At 49.8% G+C, this 23,647-nt stretch overlaps 1 protein-coding gene across 2 annotated transcripts; it reads left to right on the top strand.

Moving 5' to 3' along the window:
* Positions 1–1,459: 1,459 nt before the first annotated feature.
* On the top strand, positions 1,460–17,552 carry NDFIP1 (Nedd4 family interacting protein 1). Of its 2 annotated transcripts, XM_069028977.1 has the most exons (9): positions 1,460–1,527; positions 1,612–1,818; positions 10,903–10,990; positions 11,745–11,875; positions 12,734–12,821; positions 12,990–13,114; positions 14,745–14,811; positions 15,375–15,480; positions 17,396–17,552. In XM_069028977.1, exons 2-8 carry the CDS (start codon positions 1,774–1,776, stop codon positions 15,476–15,478), a joined length of 648 nt encoding a protein of 215 aa, XP_068885078.1. In that variant the 5' UTR covers positions 1,460–1,527; positions 1,612–1,773; the 3' UTR covers positions 15,479–15,480; positions 17,396–17,552. The 2 variants fall into 2 exon arrangements, with proteins under 2 accessions (XP_068885078.1, XP_068885077.1); XM_069028976.1 differs by lacking the exon at positions 1,460–1,527 and having other exon boundaries at positions 1,540–1,818.
* Positions 17,553–23,647: the final 6,095 nt, after the last annotated feature.

Here is a 23,647-nt window from a genome sequence, read left to right as displayed (position 1 = left end):
CTTCAGCATGAGAACTGGGATGTTCATTCATCTCACTAAGACATCGATGAATTCCCTACCCCTCAAAGGCAAAATACAGGAAGAAAAGAATCCAGGCTGATTATGGTACGGAATAATGAGCATTGAGGCCTGTATTGAGTGTGCAGTTCAAAACCATGTCCTCGGGCTTCAATGCTTGTATCTCTCTGAATTTGCAGTTCGGAATCCCAGCAGGGCTGATTCAGCCTTCCTCATCCTAAAGCTGATAAATTTAAATCTCATCCACCTTAGGGATTGATGTGGGTAATTTTGTGCAAGCCTGACTAGAGCTGAACCGCGCATGTAGAAAACAAATGTTACACAAGCTGAGAAGTCTTTTGGCCAATGTAGCACTGAAGAACTCAGAATAAACCAACTTCTCTTGCTGCGTGGTTTCCTACACGTGCTCCTTTTGGAAGGAAGGAGCTCAACACCATCTGCTCCCTGTGGATATGGAAGAGCTGACGGCGCTGTCAGAGGAGCTGGTCGATACCTCGTGTTTGGTGCAGCAGTCGCTGGCCTGTTCCCTGCCCGTGTGGTGGGACCGGGATGGGAGGGGTCATGTGTGACTCAGGCTTGGTCAGCGTGGCTCAGACGGGGCTGGTTTCTCAGTGCTGGCCCTGGTGTGTCCCTGCTGAGGCAGCATTGTTTGTCAGCATGGCTTTACATCAATTTCCTGACTCCCTGGGTTTTCACTAACACATCCTATGGCAGCTTCCACTCTGAAAATTATACTTGAGTTCCACAATGTACATTATATACAGTGCATGGAGCTTGTGGGATCACTGCTGCAGCTCCAGCAGTGCTCTCAGCATTCCCACAGCCAGTGGCACACTGGGTCTCCCTGTAGAGCTGGGCTGGCTTCGGGCTGGTTCTGGTCACCCTCCTGCCCCAGTGGAGCTGCCCTGGTTGGAAAGCAGCCCAGCAGAGAAGGACCTGGGGGTGCTGGTCGAGAGTAGCTGAACATGAGCCAGTGTGTGCCTGGGAGGGCAAGAAGCCAATGGCACCTGGCCTGTTATCAGTAACAGCGTGCCCAACAGGACCAGGGCAGTGCCTGTCCTCTGTGCTGGCACTGGTGAACCACCTCGAGTGCTGTGCCCAGTTCTGGCCTCTCATGGTGAGAGAGACCTGGAGGGGCTGGAGCGTGTCCAGGGAAGGGAACAGAGCTGGGAAGGGGCTGGAGCCCCAGGAGGGGCTGAGGGAGCTGGAAAGGGGCTGAGCCTGGAGCAAAGGAGGTTCAGGGGGGACCTTGTGGCTCTGCACAAGTCCCTGACAGGAGGGGGCAGCCGGGGGGGTCGGGCTCTGCTCCCAGGGAACAGGGACAGGAGGAGAGGGAACGGCCTCAGGCTGGGCCAGGGGAGGCTCAGGGTGGACAGCAGCAGGAATTTCCCCATGGAAAGGGTGCTCAGGCCTTGGCAGGGGCTGCCCAGGGAGGTTTGGAGTGCCCATCCCTGGAGGTGTCCAAGGAAGGGCTGGAGGTGGCACTCAGTGCTCCGGGCTGGGGACAAGGTGGGGATGGGGCACAGCTGGGACTCGATGGCGTTGGAGGTCTCTCCAAGCCTCGGCGGTTCTGTGATTCCGTGCCCCCTCCAGGAACGCTGCCCGCGGCCCGGGGCGGCTCCGGCGGCGGGCGGGGCGGAAGGCGGCGCGGCCGAGCGTGACGGGGAGGGCGGGAGCGAGCGGAGCCCGCAGCGAGCAGCGACCGGGCCGCCGCCGCCTCCGCCTGCGCAGCGCCCGCACCGACCCCGCAGCGCCATGGCGGCCGCGGCCGCCGAGCCCAGCACCGGCCGCTACCAGCAGGTGAGGGGCGCCGGGGCCGGGCGGCTCCCGGGGCGGCGGGGCCGGGAGCGGGGCCTGTGCTGGCGGCAGCGCCCGGGGCGGAGGCCGCGGGTCCCCGGGGGGTCGGGCCGGGATCGGCCGCGGAGCCGCTCCCCGCCGGCTCGGGGCCGGGTGTGCCCGGGGCCGGTGTTTGCCCAGTCCCGTGGCTGGTGTTTGCTCTGTCCTGGGGCCGGGTGTTTGCCCAGTCTCGCGGCCGGGTGTGTCCGGGGCCGCTGTTTGCCCAGTCCCGGGGCGACCTTGGCGCAGGGCGCTGACCCCGCCGGTCGTTTCCTCACCACGGCCAGCAATCCCCCCACCCCAGGGAACAGTCTCGTTCCGCATCGTCCCGAGGTCACCGTTAGTTTTATTCCATCTTTTACGTGTGGACTCCTCTGAAACCCCCCTAGGCCAGAGGCTGGCGTTAAAGAGCTCCGTCGGGAATTCGGGTCGTTCTGCTCTTCCAGCTTCCCGTTTGTCTGCAGTACCGGCCCCACGGAAGGGCCGGGTGTCGGCTGGGGCCCCCGGTGTGACCCAGTTCTGTCTGGCAGGCGCTTTTCTGACATCAGACATGTAGAATTCTTTACTTAAAGTAATGGAGAAATCCCTTAAAACAGCAGACAGCTCGCTCCTGCTGAACCGAGGTTCTCCCAAGAAGTCGCTGTGTTGTGACTCTTCCTGGGTAGCATTCCCAACGTGGGTAGGCTCGCGCTCGGCAGAGTTCGAGATACACCCTCCCATGGGATGGAATACCTGTCTCATCTGACAGCTGCAGGTCTCCGTGTTTTTACATACTGGAAATGTGGAAGTTAAGTAAAACTTAGGGTTGGTTTTGGTTTTTTTTTTCTCCAGTGCAAAACAGATGTGCTCGCTTACAATGGCAAATCTCTTTGTGTTCTGGGAACTGCTAGGGACAGATAACCAGGTCTCTGCACTAATCGCCTTTCCTGGCAGAGTCCTGCTGGTGGTGTTGACCCCTACAAGTGTCTCCACAAATGCCTTTTCCCAAGGGATCTGCAGCGTGTCCTGTTGCCCGGAGCCATGGGGATGGGTGACAGAATCGCCGGAGGACCCCGTTGCCGTGGGGTTACCTGGCTGAAGCACGCACTCCTGGTTTCCTCAGAGAGGGGTGTGTAAAGCTGTTGTTTGCCAGCTCAGTGTTGTGTCTGCTCACACCTCGGGCAGAGCCAGGGCAGACTCATCTGCAGAGCCCTGTGGAGATTAGGGAGCCAGGCTGTGCCAGAGGATTTGCTCTGCTAAAGACAAGCACATAGTGGATGTCTGTGGAGCCACTGGTGTAACTGGAGTGAGAGGCAGATTCTCACATGTAAATGTATTTACTTTTGTGCAGCTGTTTAGAAATTGCTTCTCTTTCCTCACCCTCTGCCAGAACCCAGGTATTCCTGTTGTGAAGTGTGTTGTCACTGACCTGGTTTGTAATGCTTGTGTTGCTTCAAAAACCCTGCAAGCTGTGGAGATGGAGTTGGGATTTAGATAAAGAGAGGATGAGAGAGTGGGAGAGTCCCTGTAGCATTGGATGTGTCAATTTTTTTCCCATATTTTGAAACTTTCTGTATGTGTGAATGTACAATAATGAATGTACCATGTGCCAAGGAAGAGAGACTGATAGCGAAGTGGTAACTGCAAGGGCTAGAGGAGAATAGAGGACCCAGTCAGTGGAGGTAGCCTGGAGAAATTCTCGACAAGCTCCTTTAATCCTTTAAATTGTTGGATGCAGTGGAGGAATTTTTAAAGCTTGATTTTTTGGGGTGATGGGGTAGTGCATTAATGCAGTTGGTTATGCAGGTAGGTGTTCCTGTACTGGTAAATGTGACTGACTGTCCAAGCATGCCAGGGATGTGTAACCCTCACTTTGGGAAGGGTTCCTGATGTATCCGTGTGTATGTGGGAGCAGCACTGGTGAGGTGTGGGCACTACAGAACCTGTACAATATTTGTAGGATTCCTTGAGTGCCTGTATTTTCAGGAAAAAAAGGTGGGAGTTAATGACCATGACCTGAGCACAACAGAGCTGGATACCTGAGTTTGAAACCTGTGTGTTTCCTCTCCCACCCCTTCCTCAGCCCTTCGGGATGTGGGAATGTGGGCTGTGCTCCCTCAGCCGCCTCTTTCTTCCCTGCAAACTCCCAGCCTGTGTCTGTTCACCAACGCCCAACACGGGCAGTGTGCAAGGGGCGTGCACTGATTTATTTTCCAAAGCCAACTTCCTAGCCCATGGCTTTGTTCAGGCATTAGATAGTCTGATAAAAACCAGCCTGCAGCGATGCCTTTGGGCGATGGGAGTCTGAGCTCACATGCTGAGGAAGTGCAGCTCCATGTAAAATAAAACTCCAGAGAACGGATTTCAGCTTTCCCAGTCTCTTCCATGGAGAGCAGGACTGGGACAGGGTCAGACTGCTGGATTTGGATCTTCCTCTGCAGGCCAGGTGCTGGGGCTGTGCTTTTGGAGGTGGGAATGGAGAGGTTTGGGAAGAAGGAGAGCTGCAGCCCACCCTGGTACTGTTACTCAGGCAATGTCCCCAAAAGGGACACTGTTGTCATTTCAGTCTGCCTTTGGGAAAGTTATACGGGGATGTTGTTGGGATTAGGGGGCTTAAAGCCTTTCTAGCATAACCCTGGATTGAAAGTTCAGTTGGCAGAACTGTATTTCATCCTTGGAATAGAAATTACCCTTCATTCTGGAAAAAATAGCCCAGCTTTAACAGGTTTATTTACACTCTGTGTTTTCCAGGCATGCTTTGCACTTGGAGCATTCGAAAATATATGTGAGGTGTATGAGTAATGTAAACCCACCTAGGAAATGGTGGGAGTGTTAAATAATGAAGATCTATTCCTTTTTAAGTGCTGTTTCTTCCTGTTGCACTTGTTGAAGGTTTACATGGATCATGAATCATTCCTTAAAGGGAGGTGTCGATGGGAAAAATAAGGAAGAAAGATTTTTCCATTTGTTTGTTTTTCATTCTGTGAAAACTGTAGAAGAAATACATTGCTGGAGATAGAATGGGAATAGAGTTTAAATCCATGAAGGACCTCAATGCTTCTTTAATATCTGGGGAGGCTGGAGTGGAACAGGGAGGCAGATATCAGTTGTTGCCTTGTGTGTACCTTAAGCTTGTATTTAATTTTGCAGCTGAAATGGGCACACATTTTGAAACTAAAAAATGAGAACATCCCAAATCTTTCCATGTCAGCAGTTAGAATCAGAAATGCCAGTGACTGTTTCCTCAGTGAGGTCCTTGCAGTGTGCAAGATGTGCTGACTACAGATAAGAATGGTAAGAAAAGTTGCAGGGTAGGTTGTTTGCATATTTATTTATATGTTTTATTTATAAGTAAAATAGGAGATGCCATTGACATGAATGCAGTAAAGATTAGAAAAATTGCAGAGTAAAATTGTTTGTGCAGCCTCTGCTCTGAGGATGTGCTGAAGCTGCCCTGTGTCCAGCCTGGGTTGTGCTCAGGTGACTAAAATCTGCTTATTTTCCTCTGAAACACCCATCTCTGTAGGCAACAGTACCTGTCAGGTGAGTTTGCAAGGGTTTAGTGATTCTGTGTGAAAAAGTAATTACAGAATTTAAAAACATTCCGTCCCTAAAACTCAAAGGGTGTGGGAAAGGCAGGGAAACAGGAGTAGGCCAGGGTCATCTCACAGCTTGTGTAGCAGGAGAAAATAGATTTGCATGCAAACTTTTAAATTATCTCAGGCATCAGGATGGTGTTGGACTCTGAGTTGGGCTTTTTTGGTAACTTTTCTCTCATCACTAAAATTCAGTGGCGATCAGAAATCCCTGAACAATCCCTGAGGTCTTTTGGGTTGTTAAGTGCTCCCAGGAGATGAGGAACCTTTTTCTGTGGGTTTGGCATCGTGACTTAGAAATAACCATACAGAAAGCAAGGAGCAAAAGTTGTGTGTGTGTGAATTCTGATCCTTTGTAATTGGGATGAGTGAGAAAAACCCAGTAGTAAGGGGTATCCAATCATTCTGTTCCTGCCTGTTGTGAAATATCCAAATTTGATATATGGTGGCACAGTGGGATTTTTTCCACTGAAGATAAACTTAACCTTCTTCATATGACAATTCAAAAAATGTGATATTTTAAAACGTTTAAAATTCTTTCTGTGATGCCCTAATGTCCAGAAAAACATTAATCTGGTTCTAAATATTATGAGAAGGCCTTATGCTTTAAGTGTGGGAAATTTAATTACAGCTATCCAAGATTAAAATCTACTTTTTCCATATTAAGACCTTGATCTCTCAAGTCTAAGGCCAGTGTGTGGGCTCAGGTTTGTGCTGGCCCGAGTGCTTGTTTCCAGTCTGTCCAGACCAGTCTTACTCCCTGTTTGAACAGAAATGAGGGAATTAGACCAGCTTGTTTCCCAGGATTGAGGAGCATTTCTGTGTTGTCAGGCCTTTGGCTGCAGTGAGTCAGAGAACACCACCCTCATGAGCACAGGTTGTATTTTATGGACATAAAATAGGTTTTGATTTGTGTTTTTGCCTTGGTGGCTCACGGGGTCGTTGCCATCGTCCCCTCAGCTGGATGCTGCTGCTGGTTCCTGCTCCGTGTGTGCTCACTGGGTGCCAGGGAGCTGCTCCAGCTGGGGAAAAACAGGTGGAGCTTGGGAGTGGAGGCACAGTTTTCAGTCCTTTGTTAAAAGGGAGGAGTGTCTCCGAATCTCAGAGCCACTCAGTTTGGAAAAGCCCTCCCAGCCCGTTGAGTCCAAGCTGTGCCCCAGCCCAGAGCCCTGAGTGCCACATCCAGCCCTTCCTTGGGCACCTCCAGGGATGGGCACTCCAAACCTCCCTGGGCAGCCCCTGCCAAGGCCTGAGCACCCTTTCCATGGGGAAATCCTCGGGTTGGCGCTGTAGGGAGGTCACTCCCCAGAGATGGGCTCTGCTCAGGGCTGGTTCCCCAGCACGAAGCTCGGGCAGGAGCATCAGCATCTCCCCAGGAAGGGCTGCCTTGGCACAGGTGCCAGATGTGTCACCTGAGAGGCTCTCAGCACACCTGTGCCAGGTGCAGGAGCTGGGGCAGATGCTCAGGGCTGTCACTGCTCTGGGGAAATGGGCTGGAAGAGCTTACGGGAGAAAACAGTTATTTGCTCATCAGGGAGAGGGCTGAAGGGTGTGGGTTGGCTTGGCTGGTAGCTTATCATTATTCCTGCTGATTAATAAGATGATATTAAGTTACAGGAATTAGCAACAACATCAGGCAAAAGTCGGGATTTTAAATCAGGGTGTGTTTAATTAAGCAAAGTGTAAGTCAGTGAAAATAACTCCCCTTTTCAGAATTGGCAGTTATTTTAATTTGCTTCCAAAAGGCTGAAGATATGGAATGATATGTGATCTATTGCTAAGGCCAAGCTTGTAGTAATGCTGATTTAGTGTAATGATGCTGCCTTAGTGTAAAGAATATTTACATGCAGCCTCAGAGCTTGGCAAAGGGGAGTTAAAAAATAAAGATTCAAAACTATGTTAGCAGCCCATATGCCAGTTTAGGAAATTTGGAAGAATTAACCAATGTATTTATTGGAAATGCTTTCTTCAAAGTTTACATGGAAGTATTTCCAAACAGCTTGTAAGATTTTAACTCTCACGCTACTGTGATGTGTATTTACATGGGACAGGTCTCAGTCAGGGCAAGTGGCAACCAGACGTGATGTTCTGCTCAGTGCCAGGCTTCTCATGCTGGTTTTTTTTTTGTTTTGTTTTGGTTTTTTTTTTTTGTTTTTGTTTGTTTGTTTGTTTGGTTGGTTGGTTGGTTGGGTTTTTTTTGGTTTTTTTTGAAAATAAATATCCTTGGGTGGGATATTTATCAGTCAACTTTCTGTTGGTTTAGCAGTCTGGTGAAAAAATCCCAGCCCAGCTGTTGTTTTAATAACTGTAGGCATGGCTGTAAAGACTGTCTTATTTTTTAATGCCACGAATACCAGAACCTTGCCTGAAAAGCTAAAATCCATCAGTGAATCTAGGAAAGAATTACCCCACAGCCTCAGCAGAACAGAACAGTGTCTCTGTTAAAGACACTGCTTTAACCAGGCTCTCTGGGTTCCGGAGGCTCGGGGGTTTCTCTGCGAGCCGAGTCCGTACCTGGAGCTGTGCAGGGCAGGTGGGAGCCGGGGCCAGGCCGGGGCAGCAGGGCGGCCGTGCGAGGCCCGATGAGTCATTCTTCCTGTCACATGAACCCTCCCTGCTCTGCTAATAGGCACTTAGTTGAATTTTAGATGCCTGGAATCATTAAAAAGGCTGGAAGGCATTTGTGTACCTTGTCCATTAGAAGAAAAATATGTTTTCTATAACTGTAACCTCCCACAGCCTCGAGCTCAACTTTAGAAAGTAGCTGCATTTTTTGTGTCATTATCCATTACTTGAATTGTGATGTTTGAAGGCAGCGGTGAATTCAGCTGCTTTCTCCCACATGACATTGGTGGAAGAACATGTATTTCTTTTTACTATTGAAAAAAGAACCAGTGGTAGGAGTTAATATTCCACTCAATATCTGTGTCCTCTTTTATTTCATCTCTTCCAGTGTTGTCACATGTGGTGCTTTCCTCCCCCCTCCCTGGTGACTGTGCTCTCAGGCTGTACCTGCCTTCTTTCTTACAGGGATCAGGGGTTGAATTTCTGCCACCCCCTCACCTGGAGGGCATGTGGAACCCAGAGTGTCCTAGGTGTGACAGAGCCTTTCCTCCTTTTAATAGACCAGGTCCTGCACAGGAAGAGGGAGAAAAGAAGTATTGAATTTTCATGGATAGACTGACAATAGGTATGGTGGAGCATTTTCTGAGAATTAAAAAACTACAGAGCTGGAAGAATTATGGAATCACAGAATGGTTTGGGATGACCCTAAAGATCATCTCATTTCACCCCTGCCATGTGCAGGGGCACCTTCCACCATCCCAGGCTGCTCCAAGCCCCGTCCAGCCTGGCCTTGGACACTTCCAGGGATGGGGCATCCACAGCTTCTCTGGGCAGAGACTGAATCAAGCAGTTTGGTTCTGTGTTTCTCTGTCCCTTCATTGCCCCTCGTGCTCTGTGCAGGGTTTCTGGGATTTTTGGAGTAATGCTGTCTCTTTTTTTTTAATTTTTAAAGCATATTTTAATAGGCAATTACTTCTCAAGTCAGTTTCATTTACTTCTAATGCCGAGCTCCATGGGGTTTATAAAATGAGGCATTTTTGTTTCTTGGAAAGGCTTTGAGAAGACAAAGGTGCCTCGCTGTGGTGGGAGCTGTTCCTCCTGTCCCTGCTCATTGGCCTGGGGCTCAGTAAAGCTGCAGGTGATGCAGGTCCTGCCACCTCCACCCCAGGGCCTCACTCCCTGGGATTGTTTGCTCTGCTTCACATCTGGCCAGGGACCAGTGCTGGGGATGTGTCCTGCTGACAGCTGTGCTGGGAGCTGCTTCTGCCGGAACACGGATTAAATTTTCATCCGGATCACTGACTTTTCCTTCTTCAAGGAAATGGCTCAGCGTTGTCATGTGAGGAGTTCTTATCCACAAAGCTTGAGTCTGACCAGCACCCATTTCACCCGTCCCCCACCACCTATTCTGTTTGGAAAATGTTCCTGGGGAGCAGAGTGAGCTTCAGCTGAAGGGGAGCTGGAGTGCAGGACTGTGGTGCTCTGCTGTTCTGCTGCAGCTGGACGGGAGACAGTGCTCCTGATTTTTTCCTGGTGCTTCCCAGTGTCGTTTCCTCCCTTTCCCCCCTCTCAGCTGACCCCTTGGACCTGCCAGCAGAACCACTCATGTTGTGTTCTGCTAAGCCCAGTGAAGACTTTCACAGAGGATATGGATATAATGTGATCTGGAACAGACTATAGATTATAGTCTTTCACTGGCACAGAGAAGCTGTGGCTGCCACATCCCTGGAGGTGTCCAGGGCCAGGTTGGACGGGGCTCGGAACAACCTGGGCCAGTGGGAGTGTCCCTGCTCATGGCAGGGGGTGGAATGGGATGGGTTTTGAGGTCCCTTCCAACCCAAACCATTCTGTGATTCTGTGATCTTTGATCTTAAGCAGCAAAAGGCATAAAACTCCAAACCACAGAACAGCTGGATATCCGAGATCTGCATTTAGAAGTGTGAGCTGATTTATTTTCCCCTGATAAGACGTACAAGTAAGATAAGAACACCCCCCTACACCCCACTCCCTGTGTTAAATGCTCAAGGAGAACAGCAACATGTCTCTCCAAAGAAAGCAAAATATCCTGGATGGCTTCAGGAGCAAATGTGTGGGATTGCAGCAGGGAGAGCTGGAGGAGACGTTGTTTAGTGGTGATTTCAAACGAGGGCAGTGCCTCCCGCTCAGCCCAGTGCTTCAGTCCCGAGGTGCTTGTTTGAGGTGAGTTGTTCTGCAGAAAACCTCAGTGCCTTTGCTTCTGGGATGATGAGAAATGGAAGGAAGGGAAAAATGAGATGGCAGCTGTAACCTCCTTTCTGGCCTGGTACTACTGCTTCCCTGATCAAAGCTGCCATGGCACACCTGCCTCGTGCGAGTGGTGCTGGATCTGTGATAGCTCCTGGTTATTTATACAGAGCCTGTGGGAAGCACAGTGCACAAAATAAACTGGTTCCTTTTCAGTCATGCAGTGTGAAAGGTTGAAGGGAAATGGCAACATTCGTACTTCTGTGCATCATTATGTAATGTATCCATGGAAAAATCCCTTCCTTAGCAAAGCCACAGGCAGCAATGGAGCCTTTTGTTGGGCATCTCACTGTATTTCTGTGACTAAAACAGATGCAACTGCAGCTCCTAAGCAGTGTGAGCTGAGGAAGTGCCAGGGAAATTGAGAGGTACTGGAAAGCTGTGTGCTGTGCTTTGCTGGAGTCCAGGTGTGTGAGGAGAGGATTTAAAAACATTAAAACTGAGATGGAAGATGGATCATTTCAAGTGGGAATGCTTGGGAGGGAGGCTGAGCAGCTGCTCCATGTCCCGTGGTGCTGCAGAACAGTCTCCTTCCAGAAGAGTCTGTTGTGTGCAATTAAAGCTGCAGGGGTGGTGTCAGAGCACTGAGAAACCCTCCTAACCCGTGGTGCGTGGGTCTGTTCAGCTGCAGAATGAAGAGGAGCCGGGCGAGGCCGTGCCGGTGGTGAACGACGCCCCTCCGCCCTACAGCAGCATTTCTGCGGAGAGCACAGGTACCCTCACCTGGGGGGAGGGCTGGGATTGCTCTGCTGTCACTGACTGCTCTCCTCATCCATGGCTGGCTCTGCAGCACCTTCCCAAGCTGCAGGGACCAGGATTGATCCACACAGCTTGTTGGTACTTGTGGTTTAGGAGATGCAATTTGGCTGCGTTTGTCTGATGTCATCCTATCAAAGGGTGTTCAGGTTACAGTTCACAGTGTTCTCAGTAAATTGAAGACAGTTAAAAATCAAAGTGCTGTAAGGATTTGTGGTTCCCCTCTCATTATTTGGCATTTGGATGATGCTGTGCCCCTTCCCTAAAGGATTTGTTACTTAAAAGGGTTTAAAGAATTCACTTTTCCTGCACTTTTCAATAACTAAGTACTTGGTCATAAGAATGGGACTTTGAATCACCCTCCTGTCCTGTCACTAATAACTTTAATAACCACTTGGATCTGGAAACATGACTGTTCCTGAGTGTCCAAGTCGGCAGAGGCGCAGCATGTGGGGTTGTTTTAAGCAGTACAGCCAGGCATGTTCAGTGAGTGTTCTGTGGATTACTGGCTATCAGAGAAGGTGTTCCTGTGCTTTTCACTTCCTGCTTTGGGATGGCAGGAGGCTGGAATGGATGGAAGGGTGGGGAGGGGACAGGCTCCAACAGCCTGGGAATGGGGCTCGTTGGAAATCACCCGGAACACTGCTCATTCCCAACGCGGTGTTCTTGAGGCAGTGCTGAGTTACCTCCTGTGTAACTGTTTCTGTGCAGCTTATTTTGACTACAAGGATGAGTCAGGGTTCCCGAAGCCGCCGTCCTACAACGTGGCCACCACTCTGCCCAGCTACGACGAGGCCGAGAGAACCAAGGCTGAGGCCACCATTCCCTTGGTTCCTGGCAGGGTGAGTGTCCCTGCCTGCCTGGCTGTCCCTGTGCTGCTGGGTACAATTGCAGCTTTAACTCCTGCCCATCATGTGCCATGACTGTTTTAATTCATGTTGGGTTTTTTGTGTTTCTGAAGCTTTCTGGGGTGGTGATATTCCATGCTCCCGAGAGTCCTGTGGCTATTTTTTTTTTTCTTTTTAATTTTCCTCTGAGCACTGTGATGATGTCAGACATCTCAGTAATGCCAGCATGTGCTAGCCAGATTAGTTTGGCAAGCTGACAGAGGGACTGTACTGTATCCCTGTGCACTGACACTGGGGTTTTTGTTGGGTTTTTTTCATTTTTAAAAAAGATTTAGGATTAATTCTTCAGCTGTCTGGCATATCTACCCTTGATACTCCGGCTGCTTACTTAGTTGACTTTTCTGGAGGTCAGTGTAGCTGATACAAGGACGATAAAACCATTCTGTCAGACTTAATTTCTTTTTGTTTTTCCTACATTATCTCTTCTTCAGCCACTCCCTCCACCCCTGCTAGCATTAGAAGTCCACTGCTCATTACACTTCTTCACAGAAGCCAAATTCCTTGCTGAGATGATAATTTTTTGATGAATAGAAGAATTCTTCACAGTGAGAACAAGAACATGCTGGATCTTGACTATGTTAAAAATAAAGATACATTTCCTATTATATAGATAACAGTTCATGCCCTGCACCATTTCAGGATGAGAAGCAGGAATTTTTTCATTCTTACATTTGTAGCCTTTTGAGATTTAGGATTCCAGCCCTTTCTTGAAGAGTCACACCCAGAACTGGCGTTGCTGTGTGGACTGGACTGACCTAACTCCCCCATGTGCTGCCTCTCTCTGCTTTGCAGGATGATGACTTTGTGACACGAGATGACTTTGATGACACTGACCAGCTGAGGATAGGAAATGATGGCATTTTCATGCTGACTTTCTTCAGTAAGTACCTGATAGAACGAACTTTTTTTCAAGCAGTGACCCAAAATAGTTTGGGTCACATTTATGTTTCTGTAGCACCAGGAAAAACCTGTGTGCGAGGGGTTTATGTTTTTTTTTCCATGGAATATAAAGGTGTCTTGACCTGCTGCTTTTCTCTTGCTTTCTCAGTGGCATTCCTCTTCAACTGGATTGGATTTTTCCTGTCTTTCTGTCTGACTACTTCAGCTGCAGGACGATATGGGGCCATTTCTGGGTTTGGTCTGTCTCTTATTAAGTGGATCCTGATTGTCAGGGTGAGTTGTGTTGTGCAAAACCACGTACACAGACACTGATACTCTTTTTCCCCAGTAGATTTTTATCTCGTACTGAAATTAGTGATAAATTTAGAGGTTTATAAATAATGAAATAATTTTTGATCCATTAATTCACTAAGAACAGAGCTTTTTCTTTTTTTTTTTTTTTTATATAATTATATCTTGTTTATATGCTGGAATTATTACTGTAGTAAAAGAAAATAAGGATTGTATGTGTTGAGGATGCTCCATCCCTGGAAGTGTCCAAGTTTAGGCTGGACAGGGATTCCTGGGATACTGGAAGGTGTCCCTGTCTGTGGCAAAAGAGAGGAGCTGTAGGATACTTTCCAACCCAGCCCACTCTGGGATTCTGAGATTCATTCTGTGTGTTTCTGTCTGACAGAGCCACTGTCCTGCATCAGAGTGTGGCTTTGTGCTGAGCAGCAGCAATGCTCGGATCCTGGGAAAACATTAACCCAGGCAAAGCCAGCCCTGCAGCCTGCTGTGCCTTAGGCTGTCCTCTGGAAATAAGCAAATTCTCTAAAATGTGGGATAGCTGATGAGGAGAGGGAAATAGGGACGTGGGGAGGAGCGAGGTTTGGAGCAGCAGTGGGAGAAGGCCGTGGGTGCCCTCTGCTGCAGCATTCCTGCGGCACAGGAGCAGCGACCAGGAGCAGGCTGCCACCCTGCTCTGGGATTTTTGGCTCTTACGGTTTTTGGAGGGATTGGGAGAAAATATTTCCCTCAGGAAATCTTTATTTGGAGCCCGTGAAATGATGGCACACAGATATGCCAGGCTGAAAGTTGAATTTTAAGCAAAGCAGCTCATTGGCTGTAAGCAGAGGTAGAGAGCATTAATGTCAGAGCTGTCACTTCCTACCCTGTCTTTTGGGGCTGGGAATTCTAATTTGTAAATACAGCATCTCTTCACTTTCCTGTAGACAGTTTTTGTGGTCATCTTGGTACAGAGGTGTTAAGAACTATTAGCTGGATTAGGAGATGTGACAGGAAGAGGTGACATTAACTGTGGATTTGATTTAAACTTTCGCAAGCTTATCTTTCGGTAGGTTTTTAAACTTGAACAAACCCAAAGGAATGATACTGTATTTATACTGGAACTGTGAACTTCAGTGCTCTAATAGTATTGGTACCTTTCATTTTATAGCAGTAATTTTCTCAATTGGGAATCTTGTCAGTGGATTCCACAGAAGTGGGATTTCTTTCCCACCTGTTACACCATGCAACCTGACAGTGTAATGAATGTGCTGCACTGCTGCAAGCCTGCTCTGCCCTTTCACAAACTGCAGCTGTGCTTTATAAGCATCCAGGACACAATTTAAACCAGGAATATTTGTCCAGTAGTGTCCTTGTGCCCCGCTGGTTTCTGGAGTTCATAGTTGGGTGTTGAATCTGGCCCGTTCCCCTTGTTAGAGCTGGGCTGAAGTGTGCAGAAAACCCATAAATAACAGTTTATGGAGGTAACCTGTTCCTGCAGCTGGTGAAATGCAGCATTCCATGAGATCTCTTGTGTGCAGCCTTCATCTGGTTACTGCTGAAATTGGTGGGAATAGACTTGGCTTCACAAACTTCCATGTGCTCTAAGCTGTATTGTTTTTTGGCTGTTTTTCAGTTCTCCACCTATTTTCCCGGTTACTTTGATGGCCAGTACTGGCTTTGGTGGGTCTTCCTTGTACTAGGTGAGTGTTTGGTGGGGGAAAGATGCTTAAAAACTCTATAAAGTGCAGTTAGGATTTTGTGAGCATTCCTGGCTGTTAAATATGTGTGTGCAGATGTACAAATGAAATGTGACCCTCATACTCCTCTGACTGAAGACATTCAGGTTTTAAAGGCACGTGTAAACATTGTCCTTCTATTGCCAGTTCTTGGTGGCAGCATCCTGATATCATCCAGAAGTTAAGAAGAGAATGCTTGTAACTGATGTTGTGTCTGCTCTTGCATCTTAAATGGAAGAGTGGATTGTTGTCTTCCTCATTTTATTTTCTTTTTCTTGCTTTGGGAGTGACTGGATCTTGTTCAGAGTCAAAAGTGGTGTGATTTTCAAAGGAAAGTTTGTTTTTGAAGTTGCCTGAAGTGGAAAGATGAGGTGTTATTGCTACCAAAAATAGTGACTGTGTGTGATCAGCTGCTGTGCATCCCAGTGAGGAGGTCCCTCTGTAGTGGTGACAGGGAGTTCAGCTGCTCCCTCTCACTGAAGAAGCAACACCTGTGTTAACTGGACAAATGTGTCTCTTCCCTCCAGGTTTTCTGCTGTTTCTCAGAGGATTTATTAATTACGCAAAGGTCAGGAAGATGCCAGATACGTTTTCCACTCTCCCCAGAACCAGAGTTCTCTTTATTTACTAAAGGTAAATTTTCTGCTTTGGTTTTAGCTCTATTTAGTGACTTTTTTAGGCTACACTTTCCATTGCTTGAATACTTTTAGAGCTCAAGGCAGCAGGGAGCAGTTGTTTCTTGGTATTCCCTGCCCAGCTCTGAGTCTGCAGAGCCCAGCCTGACCCGGTGGGAGGCAGAGGAACACTGGACATTTCTCCCTGAGTTTTTGCTGTGAGGAATTGTATATTCATTTGATTCCATGACTAGATACTGTGAGAACAAAACCTCTGCCCCTGGGTACTGCAGTGTATTTGGCAAGTGTGTCTTTCAGAATGAATCACATGCCTGAGACACGTGGTGTGTCCCAAACCCGAGGAGAGGTCACAAAATGCTGTCAGAAGGACGTGCCAGTGCCTTTGGCTTCTGTCCCAGAACGAGCAATTTGTCTGAATTCTGCTGTTTGAAATTGCTGCCAGGTTCCTGAAGAAATGACACCTTTGCACACCTTTGCTCCCCTCAGACCTCTCCCACACACCTGAGCTGCCCTGCCTGAGCATCCTGCAAAAACCTGAGTGCCTGGGAGTCTTTTGCTGTAGTGCTGAACCTCAGCCTGGCTGCCTTAATGGGGCTTTAAAGGAGGAGGCTTAAGTAGCTGAAGCCTTGTAGTGTAATTTCCTGCTCACAGCAGATAATGGCCTGGCATTAACTGTCCCTCCCCGAGGGGAAGGAAATCCTGGAATAGGTTGCTTCCCAGCTGGGGAATGCAACATGATGCTCCCTTTAGAAATATCATAATAACACCCCATTTCCCCAGACAGAGGCAATTGCAGCTGGGACAGTCAAAGAAACCAGACCAACCTCAGCTTTAAATTGGGGGTCATTAAATTGTTGAGATTTGAAAACCGAGCCTTGGGTTTCCAAATGTGCTTCCCTTTTATTAGAAACTGCAAATTGCCCACGATTCTGCTTCGTTTCCAGTCTGTGAGGAGAACCTGCAGCACAGAACAGCCTTTGTGCAGTGTTTTCCTCTGATGATAGTGTGTAAAAATAGTTCAGCCAATTTCTTTACGTGTTTCAGTTCTGTATAACAAAGTTCTGGTTTGTGACCTCCTCCAGGATCTGTAATATCCTCCCAGATTCCTGCTGAGTCACCAGAGGGTTGATTTCCCCCTGTTTATGGTCACGTAATGTGAGCATTTAAAATCAGCTTTATCTCTGTATTTTGTCTGACTGGACAGGTTTTTTTAAATTTTGCTTCCTTACCAAAACTTTTATTTTTTATTTCTTAAAGGAACTCTGTGGTTTCTTTTTGCATAGACTTTTCCTATGTTTGAAGTTTCAAATTACAGTTTTAGAGACCTGGCTTCACTCCTTGCTTGTGGAGGTGTAGAGTGTTTAAATTCTTACTTATGTGTCATTTTACAGCATTTTTGAAAAACACTTTCCCTTTTAGATATGCTGAGATAAATGTCCAGAATAATTCATAAATATTACAACTTAGACACTTCCCCTGAAAATAAACCTTTAATCCTGAATTCTGAGTGAAGAAACCACAAAAGACTTGGATTTTTAGTGTATTATTGTCCTGAAGATGAGATTTCCTCTTCAGGGCATGAGGGAAAGGGCACAGTGAGGGATTAACTTTATTTTTAGAGCAGGGATCATTTTTAGAAAATTAGGAGGGGAATAATGAGTGCAAACCAGAAAATACAACGTGGTGGAAAGCTGGAGTTTACTATTCCAGCTGCGTGTGCAGTAATGGACACAATCCTGGCATTTTCCCGTAAAATACGCACAAATTCCTGAGCATTTTGCTGGAGTCACATCATTGTGTGCTGAGACACTTCATAAGCCCTTAGACATCCTGTGCTGTGTGAACGACATCCTCCTGTTATCCAAAATAACCCTCTGACTGCACTCTCGGTGTTCAATATCCTTCTCCAACAGATGTTTTCTGGCAAATGTCTTCCTGCATTAGTGAAATCCCCCCCAAGAAGCAGCAGGACACCTGCAGGAAGTGAATCAAGGCTCTGGAGCAGAAGAAAAAATAATCACCTGCTTTAAAATAAATAAATAAAAGTACTGTTGGAAAAAGAAAAAAAAAGGAGAAGCATTTCTTTCTATTTGTTTTTAGGTGTAAAATTTTAATAATTAACGCAGAATTCTGTAATTGTTGACTCATTAGTGGCTAATGTTGGAAGCAGCTCTTGCAGTGAGTCTGTGACGTGCTGATGAAGCCGTGCAGCCGCAGTTTGTGGTGTTCGGGCAGCAGGAGCCATCCCGGGGCCAGCAGGGGCCAGGCTTGCTTTAGTTCCTCCTCCAGCTTGGGAGCTGCCCGGCTCTGCCTGGGCTGTGCAGTGCAGTGTGTGACACCCTGTGCAGTGTGTGTGACACCCTGTGTGTGCTGTGTGACACCCTGTGTGTGCTGTGTGTGACACCCTGTGCAGTGTGTGTGTGACACCCTGTGTGTGCTGTGTGACACCCTGTGTGTGCTGTGTGTGACACCCTGTGCAGTGTGTGTGTGACACCCTGTGTGTGTGACACCCTGTGTGTGCTGTGTGTGACACCCTGTGCAGTGTGTGTGACACCCTGTGTGTGCTGTGTGTGACACCCTGTGCAGTGTGTGACACCCTGTGCAGTGTGTGTGTGACACCCTGTGTGTGTGACACCCTGTGTGTGCTGTGTGTGACACCCTGTGCAGTGTGTGTGTGACACCCTGTGTGTGTGACACCCTGTGTGTGCTGTGTGTGACACCCTGTGCAGTGTGTGACACCCTGTGCTGTGTGTGACACCCTGTGCACTGTGTGTGTGACACCCTGTGTGTGTGACACCCTGTGTGTGCTGTGTGTGACACCCTGTGCAGTGTGTGTGACACCCTGTGTGTGCTGTGTGTGACACCCTGTGCAGTGTGTGACACCCTGTGCAGTGTGTGTGTGACACCCTGTGTGTGTGACACCCTGTGTGTGCTGTGTGTGACACCCTGTGCAGTGTGTGTGTGACACCCTGTGTGTGTGACACCCTGTGTGTGCTGTGTGTGACACCCTGTGCAGTGTGTGACACCCTGTGCTGTGTGTGACACCCTGTGCACTGTGTGTGTGACACCCTGTGTGTGCTGTGTGTGACACCCTGTGCAGTGTGTGACACCCTGTGCAGTGTGTGTGACACCCTGTGTGTGCTGTGTGTGACACCCTGTGTGTGCTGTGTGTGTGTGACACCCTGTGCAGTGTGTGTGACACCCTGTGCAGTGTGTGTGTGACACCCTGTGTGTGCTGTGTGTGACACCCTGTGCAGTGTGTGTGTGACACCCTGTGTGTGTAGTGTGTGTGACACCCTGTGCTCTGTGTGACACCCTGTGTGTGCAGTTGTGTGTGTGACACCCTGTGCAGTGTGACACCCTGTGCAGTGTGTGTGTGACACCCTGTGTGTGTGACACCCTGTGTGTGCTGTGTGTGACACCCTGTGCAGTGTGTGTGTGACACCCTGTGTGTGTGACACCCTGTGCAGTGTGTGACACCCTGTGCAGTGTGTGTGACACCCTGTGTGTGCTCTGTGTGACACCCTGTGTGTGCTGTGTGTGTGTGACACCCTGTGCAGTGTGTGTGACACCCTGTGCAGTGTGTGTGTGACACCCTGTGTGTGTGACACCCTGTGTGTGCTGTGTGACACCCTGTGCAGTGTGTGTGACACCCTGTGTGTGTGACACCGTGTGCTCTGTGTGACACCCTGTGTGTGCAGTGTGTGTGTGACACCCTGTGCAGTGTGTGACACCCTGTGCAGTGTGTGTGACACCGTGTGCTCTGTGTGACACCCTGTGCTGTGTGTGACACCCTGTGCAGTGTGTGTGACACCCTGTGCTGTGTGTGACACCCTGTGTGTGCAGTGTGTGTGACACCCTGTGCAGTGTGTGACACCCTGTGCAGTGTGTGTGACACCGTGTGCAGTGTGTGACATCCTGTGCTCTGTGTGACACCCTGTGCTGTGTGTGACATCCTGTGCTCTGTGTGACACCCTGTGCTCTGTGTGACAGCCTGTGCTCTGTGTGAAACCCTATGCTGTGTGACACCCTGTGCAGTGTGTGTGACACCCTGTGCAGTGTGTGACACCGTGTGCAGTGTGTGACATCCTGTGCTGTGTGTGACACCCTGTGCTGTGTGTGACAGCCTGTGCTCTGTGTGAAACCCTATGCTGTGTGACACCCTGTGCAGTGCAGTGTGTGTGCCACATCCTGTGCAGTGTGTGTGACACCGTGTGCTGTGTGTGACACCGTGTGCTGTGCAGTGTGTGAGACACCCTGTGCTCTGTGTGTGTGACACCCTGTGCTGTGCAGTGTGTGTGCCACATCCTGTACAGCCTGTGTGACACCCTGTGCTGTGCAGTGTGTGTGCCACATCCTGTACAGCCTGTGTGACACGCTGGCCCAGTGTGTGTGTTCTGTGTCCTGTACAGCCCACGTGTGCCGTGTCCTGCACAGCCCGTGTAACACCGTGTCCTGTACAGCCCATGTCACGCTGTGCCCTGTGCAGCCCACGTAACATGTCCTGTGCAGTGCACATCTGCCACACCCCGTACAGATGGGCATTGTCCTGTACAGCCCGTGTGCACCATGTCCTGTCCTGCCCACCCCCTGTACCCCGTGTCCTGTCCAGCCGCGCGCCGGCAGCGCAGGGGTGACTCAGGAGCTGAGGTGACAGCGATGCCCCAGCACCCGGGGGCCTGTGGAAGAAAAGGGGTCGCTGCAGTCCCGACTCCGAGGTGTCATTGGGAACTTAGAGGTGGCACAAGTATTAATTTTTAACAGTCTGTATTCTCGGTGTTGTAGCATCCTTTCCTTTATCGCACCACCAACGTTTTGGGCTCTCCAGGGGTTTTCACGGAACAAGTCCGTAGTGTAAAACGGAAAGATCACGTTGCAACTTCGTATAAAAGTCATCTTGCCAAACAAAGGCCTTTTTTTTTTCTTTGGCTTGGGACTTTTGAGACAATTCCTAACATATCTGTAACTCTTGCTTTTATAGTTTGTGTTAGCAGAGACTCTGATGCGTTGGAAATGTAGATTTAATGTGCACTCCTGTGCTTTCTGCCAAGTGGTCATTCACTTTGGAGTTTTACTATGTTCAACCTGTAAATACAGCAGACTGTCAATAAATGTCACTTCTGTAGCAATTGTTGCTGTAGGTGTTTAATTGGGTTTTGATGTGTTATTGCACCTGGTTATCGATGACAAACACAGATTATCTGGGGGAATTTCATCACTTCCCATGGAAGGCTTAACACAAATCTCCAAGGTGTCCATCATTTTTGTAACCAAGCAATGCCAGCCTGTCAGGAAATGTTGATTATATTTTGGGTGGGTTTTTTTTATTTTTTGGTAGTCATGACTTACCTGACCCATGAAACTGGTTTTGGTTCACAGCTGAACTTCTCAAATGTACAGTCCCCACAAACAAGCACTTGGGGCTGACAGAGATGGATAGAGGTTCCCCAGATTCCTCTTTAAACAGGAATAAGTGAACACAGAATTAGGAATTTTATCCTACAAGGCAAAATCTGGAGCATTGGGGAACTCTAAATCACATTTGCCCAAACTTGGTCGATCAGCCTCGTGTTTGCTCTCCTGGCATCTAGGCCTTATTTGGGCTTGGATATCCAGAGAACTGGAATATTTGGCATTCCTGTTCCTCCTCCTCCGGTGGCCTGAAGCTGCAGACACCTCCAGCTCCATGCTCCTGCACAGACAGAGGCTCCGGGAGCACGGGGAGGGACGGTGGGTGCCGGGGTCCGGAGAACCCACGCTGTGTTTGGTGTGGGCTCACAGCGACTCCAGGCTCAAATACTTGTTTTGGGTCTGTGACAGCTCAGCCACTTCTTGTAAGTGGCAGGGCTGTGGTCACCTGCAGTGACCAAGTAAACACCTCTGGCCTTTTCTGCCAGCCAGGCTGGGGATGGAGGCTTTGGGTGCTGTGGAGGGCAGACACGACTGCGGAGCTGCTGTGCTGTGGTGGGAAGAGAGCTCGGGGTCCCCAGGACTACTGACAAGGGCATGGAGTGATGGGATGGGGGGAATGGCTTCCCACTGCCAGAGGGCAGGGATGGATGGGATATTGGGAAGGAATTCTTCCCTGTGAGGGTGGGCAGGCCCTGGCACAGGGTGCCCAGAGCAGCTGTGGCTGCCCCTGGATCCCTGGCAGTGCCCAAGGCCAGGCTGGACATTGGGGCTTGGAGCAGCCTGGGACAGTGGGAGGTGTTCCTGCCATGGCAGGGGTGGCACTGGATGGACTTTAAGGTCCCTTCCCACCCAAGCCAGTAGGAAGGGCATCTTGAGATCTGATTTCCAGTTTCCGTGAAAGAAGGAAAAGCAATCCAAGGGGAGAAGGCTCATCAGAAGGGAGAACAGCCCTTGCTGGAAGAAATCAAATCTTCCTGTGGAGAAGGTAGGGGCACCACAGAGGAAAGGAGTGGGGTCTGCCCATTGTTTGTACTCTTCTGCCTTCTCTGGTGGGAGCCCCAGGGAAAATACTGGCGCATCCTTGGGGCACTGATGGGTGGCGTGAGGGGCAGTGGGTGAGGGCAGGGTGTCCCCTGGCTGTGGGAGTCACCTCAGAGCAGTGTCACCTCTGGGTCTGGAGGCAGCACGAGGGGCTTGTTGGCCCAGAACGCCCCATGCCACAGTCACACAGCACAGGAACAAAGTAAGTGGCAGATCAGAGGAACCATGAGAAGAAAAGCCCATCTTCGACCAGATTCTCTGTTTGTTTTTGTTGTTGCTTTAACCAAAGTGGCCGGAGCGCGGTAATTAAAGGCTCAGTGGCTCTAATTGGAGTAGGTTTAAACTCGAGGTCAAAATCCCTTCTGGCACTTCCTCTGCCTAATAACCATCAACAGAAATCAAACAAATCCAAGCGGCTCCAGCTCCTAATCTGTGACCAGCAAAGGTCGTGGTGGTGGCAAGGGAGCTCAGATGGCCCCGTGTGGAACCGCGGCCCTGTGGCCCCACAGCGTCCCCGCACAATGGGGGCAGTGCCATGGCTGTGGGTGGGTGCTGGCAGCTGAGTGGGGCTGGGAAGTCCTTGGCCACGGATGTTGGGTTGTCCCTGGTGCTGTGGGACAGGGCAAGGATGGAGCATCGTGTGCGTGAGTGAGCGGTGCCAGTGCAGCCCACGGGACGGGAGCTCGGCATCACAATGTCACCAAAATTGTGACCATTTTCTCCGGGCAGATGAAGGCACCGAGGCTGTGCCGGGGGATGGAGGAGGAGATTTTACAACCCAGTGCTGATTCCTGGGTGCCCGGCGGGTGTTGTAGCCCCCAGCCCACCCACGGCTGCCGCTTCCTGCCACCGCCGAAGGTCACTGCCCTCGCCAGGTCGCCACTTTAACTGCTTTGCTAATTATGCCCTAAGCTGGACCTTTAAAGTGATCTGGGAGGAGGAAAAAAAAGAAGAAAGGCAAGCAAAGGGGTTGCAGATGTGCAAAGGCCAAGCGCGGCGGGGCCGGGATGCAGCGGGAGCGCGGGGCCAGCCCTCCCTGCCCGTCCCCACCGCGACGCCTCCGGTAACTTTCGCCGGCAGATTGAGGCATTTTAATATTTCTGGGATCTTTGCTCCTGCTCCTCTCTCTGCCAGCCCCCGCACGCCATCGTAGCAGCTCGATTAAAGGGATCTGGATGTGTTACTGTGCCCCGGGTTTATTCCCGTGCCAAGGCAGCCCCGAGCTGCGGCCGGAGGGAAGTCGGGGCTGCCCCGAGGTTGCCACAGCTGAGGTTTGCCAAACTCTCCTGCATGGGATGGAGACACAGCTCTGGGCTGGGAGCGAGGTGCTGGCATGTGGCTCCCCTGTGCAGCGTCGTCCTGTCCCGAACAGCCCATCCTGCTGCGGGTGTCCCGGGATGAAGGAGCTGAGGCTGCCCTGCTGCTGCCTCTTTGAGCGAGATGGGACCACGGCAGATGGGACTCCTGCCACTGGCTCTGACACTCCAACAGGAGCATGGAGCAGCCAAAAAATCACAGAATCCCAGAATGATTTGGATTGGGAGGGACCTTAAAGCTCATCTCCTTCCACGTCCTGCCACAGGACTCCTTCTACTGTCCCAGGGTGCTCCAAGCCCCGTCCAACCTGGCCTTGAGCACTTCCAGGGATGGGGAGAAGGGAGCCACTGCAACCACCCCACCTGAGCCCTCAGTGCTCCCAGCTGTGATGTGTT

The sequence above is a fragment of the Aphelocoma coerulescens genome, chromosome 13 (genome assembly GCF_041296385.1).
Source record: "Aphelocoma coerulescens isolate FSJ_1873_10779 chromosome 13, UR_Acoe_1.0, whole genome shotgun sequence".
Classification (NCBI taxonomy): Eukaryota; Metazoa; Chordata; class Aves; order Passeriformes; family Corvidae; genus Aphelocoma; species Aphelocoma coerulescens.
This window is presented reverse-complemented; position numbering and strand designations above follow the sequence as displayed.

Coding starts and splice junctions, on each gene's coding strand:
- NDFIP1 (XM_069028976.1), top strand. CDS start 1,555: ATGGCGTTGGAGGTCTCTCCAAGCCTCGGCGGTTCTGTGATTCCGTGC. Junction 12,822..12,989: donor TTTCATGCTGACTTTCTTCA/GTAAGTACCTGA, acceptor TTGCTTTCTCAG/TGGCATTCCTCTTCAACTGG. Junction 13,115..14,744: donor AGTGGATCCTGATTGTCAGG/GTGAGTTGTGTT, acceptor GCTGTTTTTCAG/TTCTCCACCTATTTTCCCGG.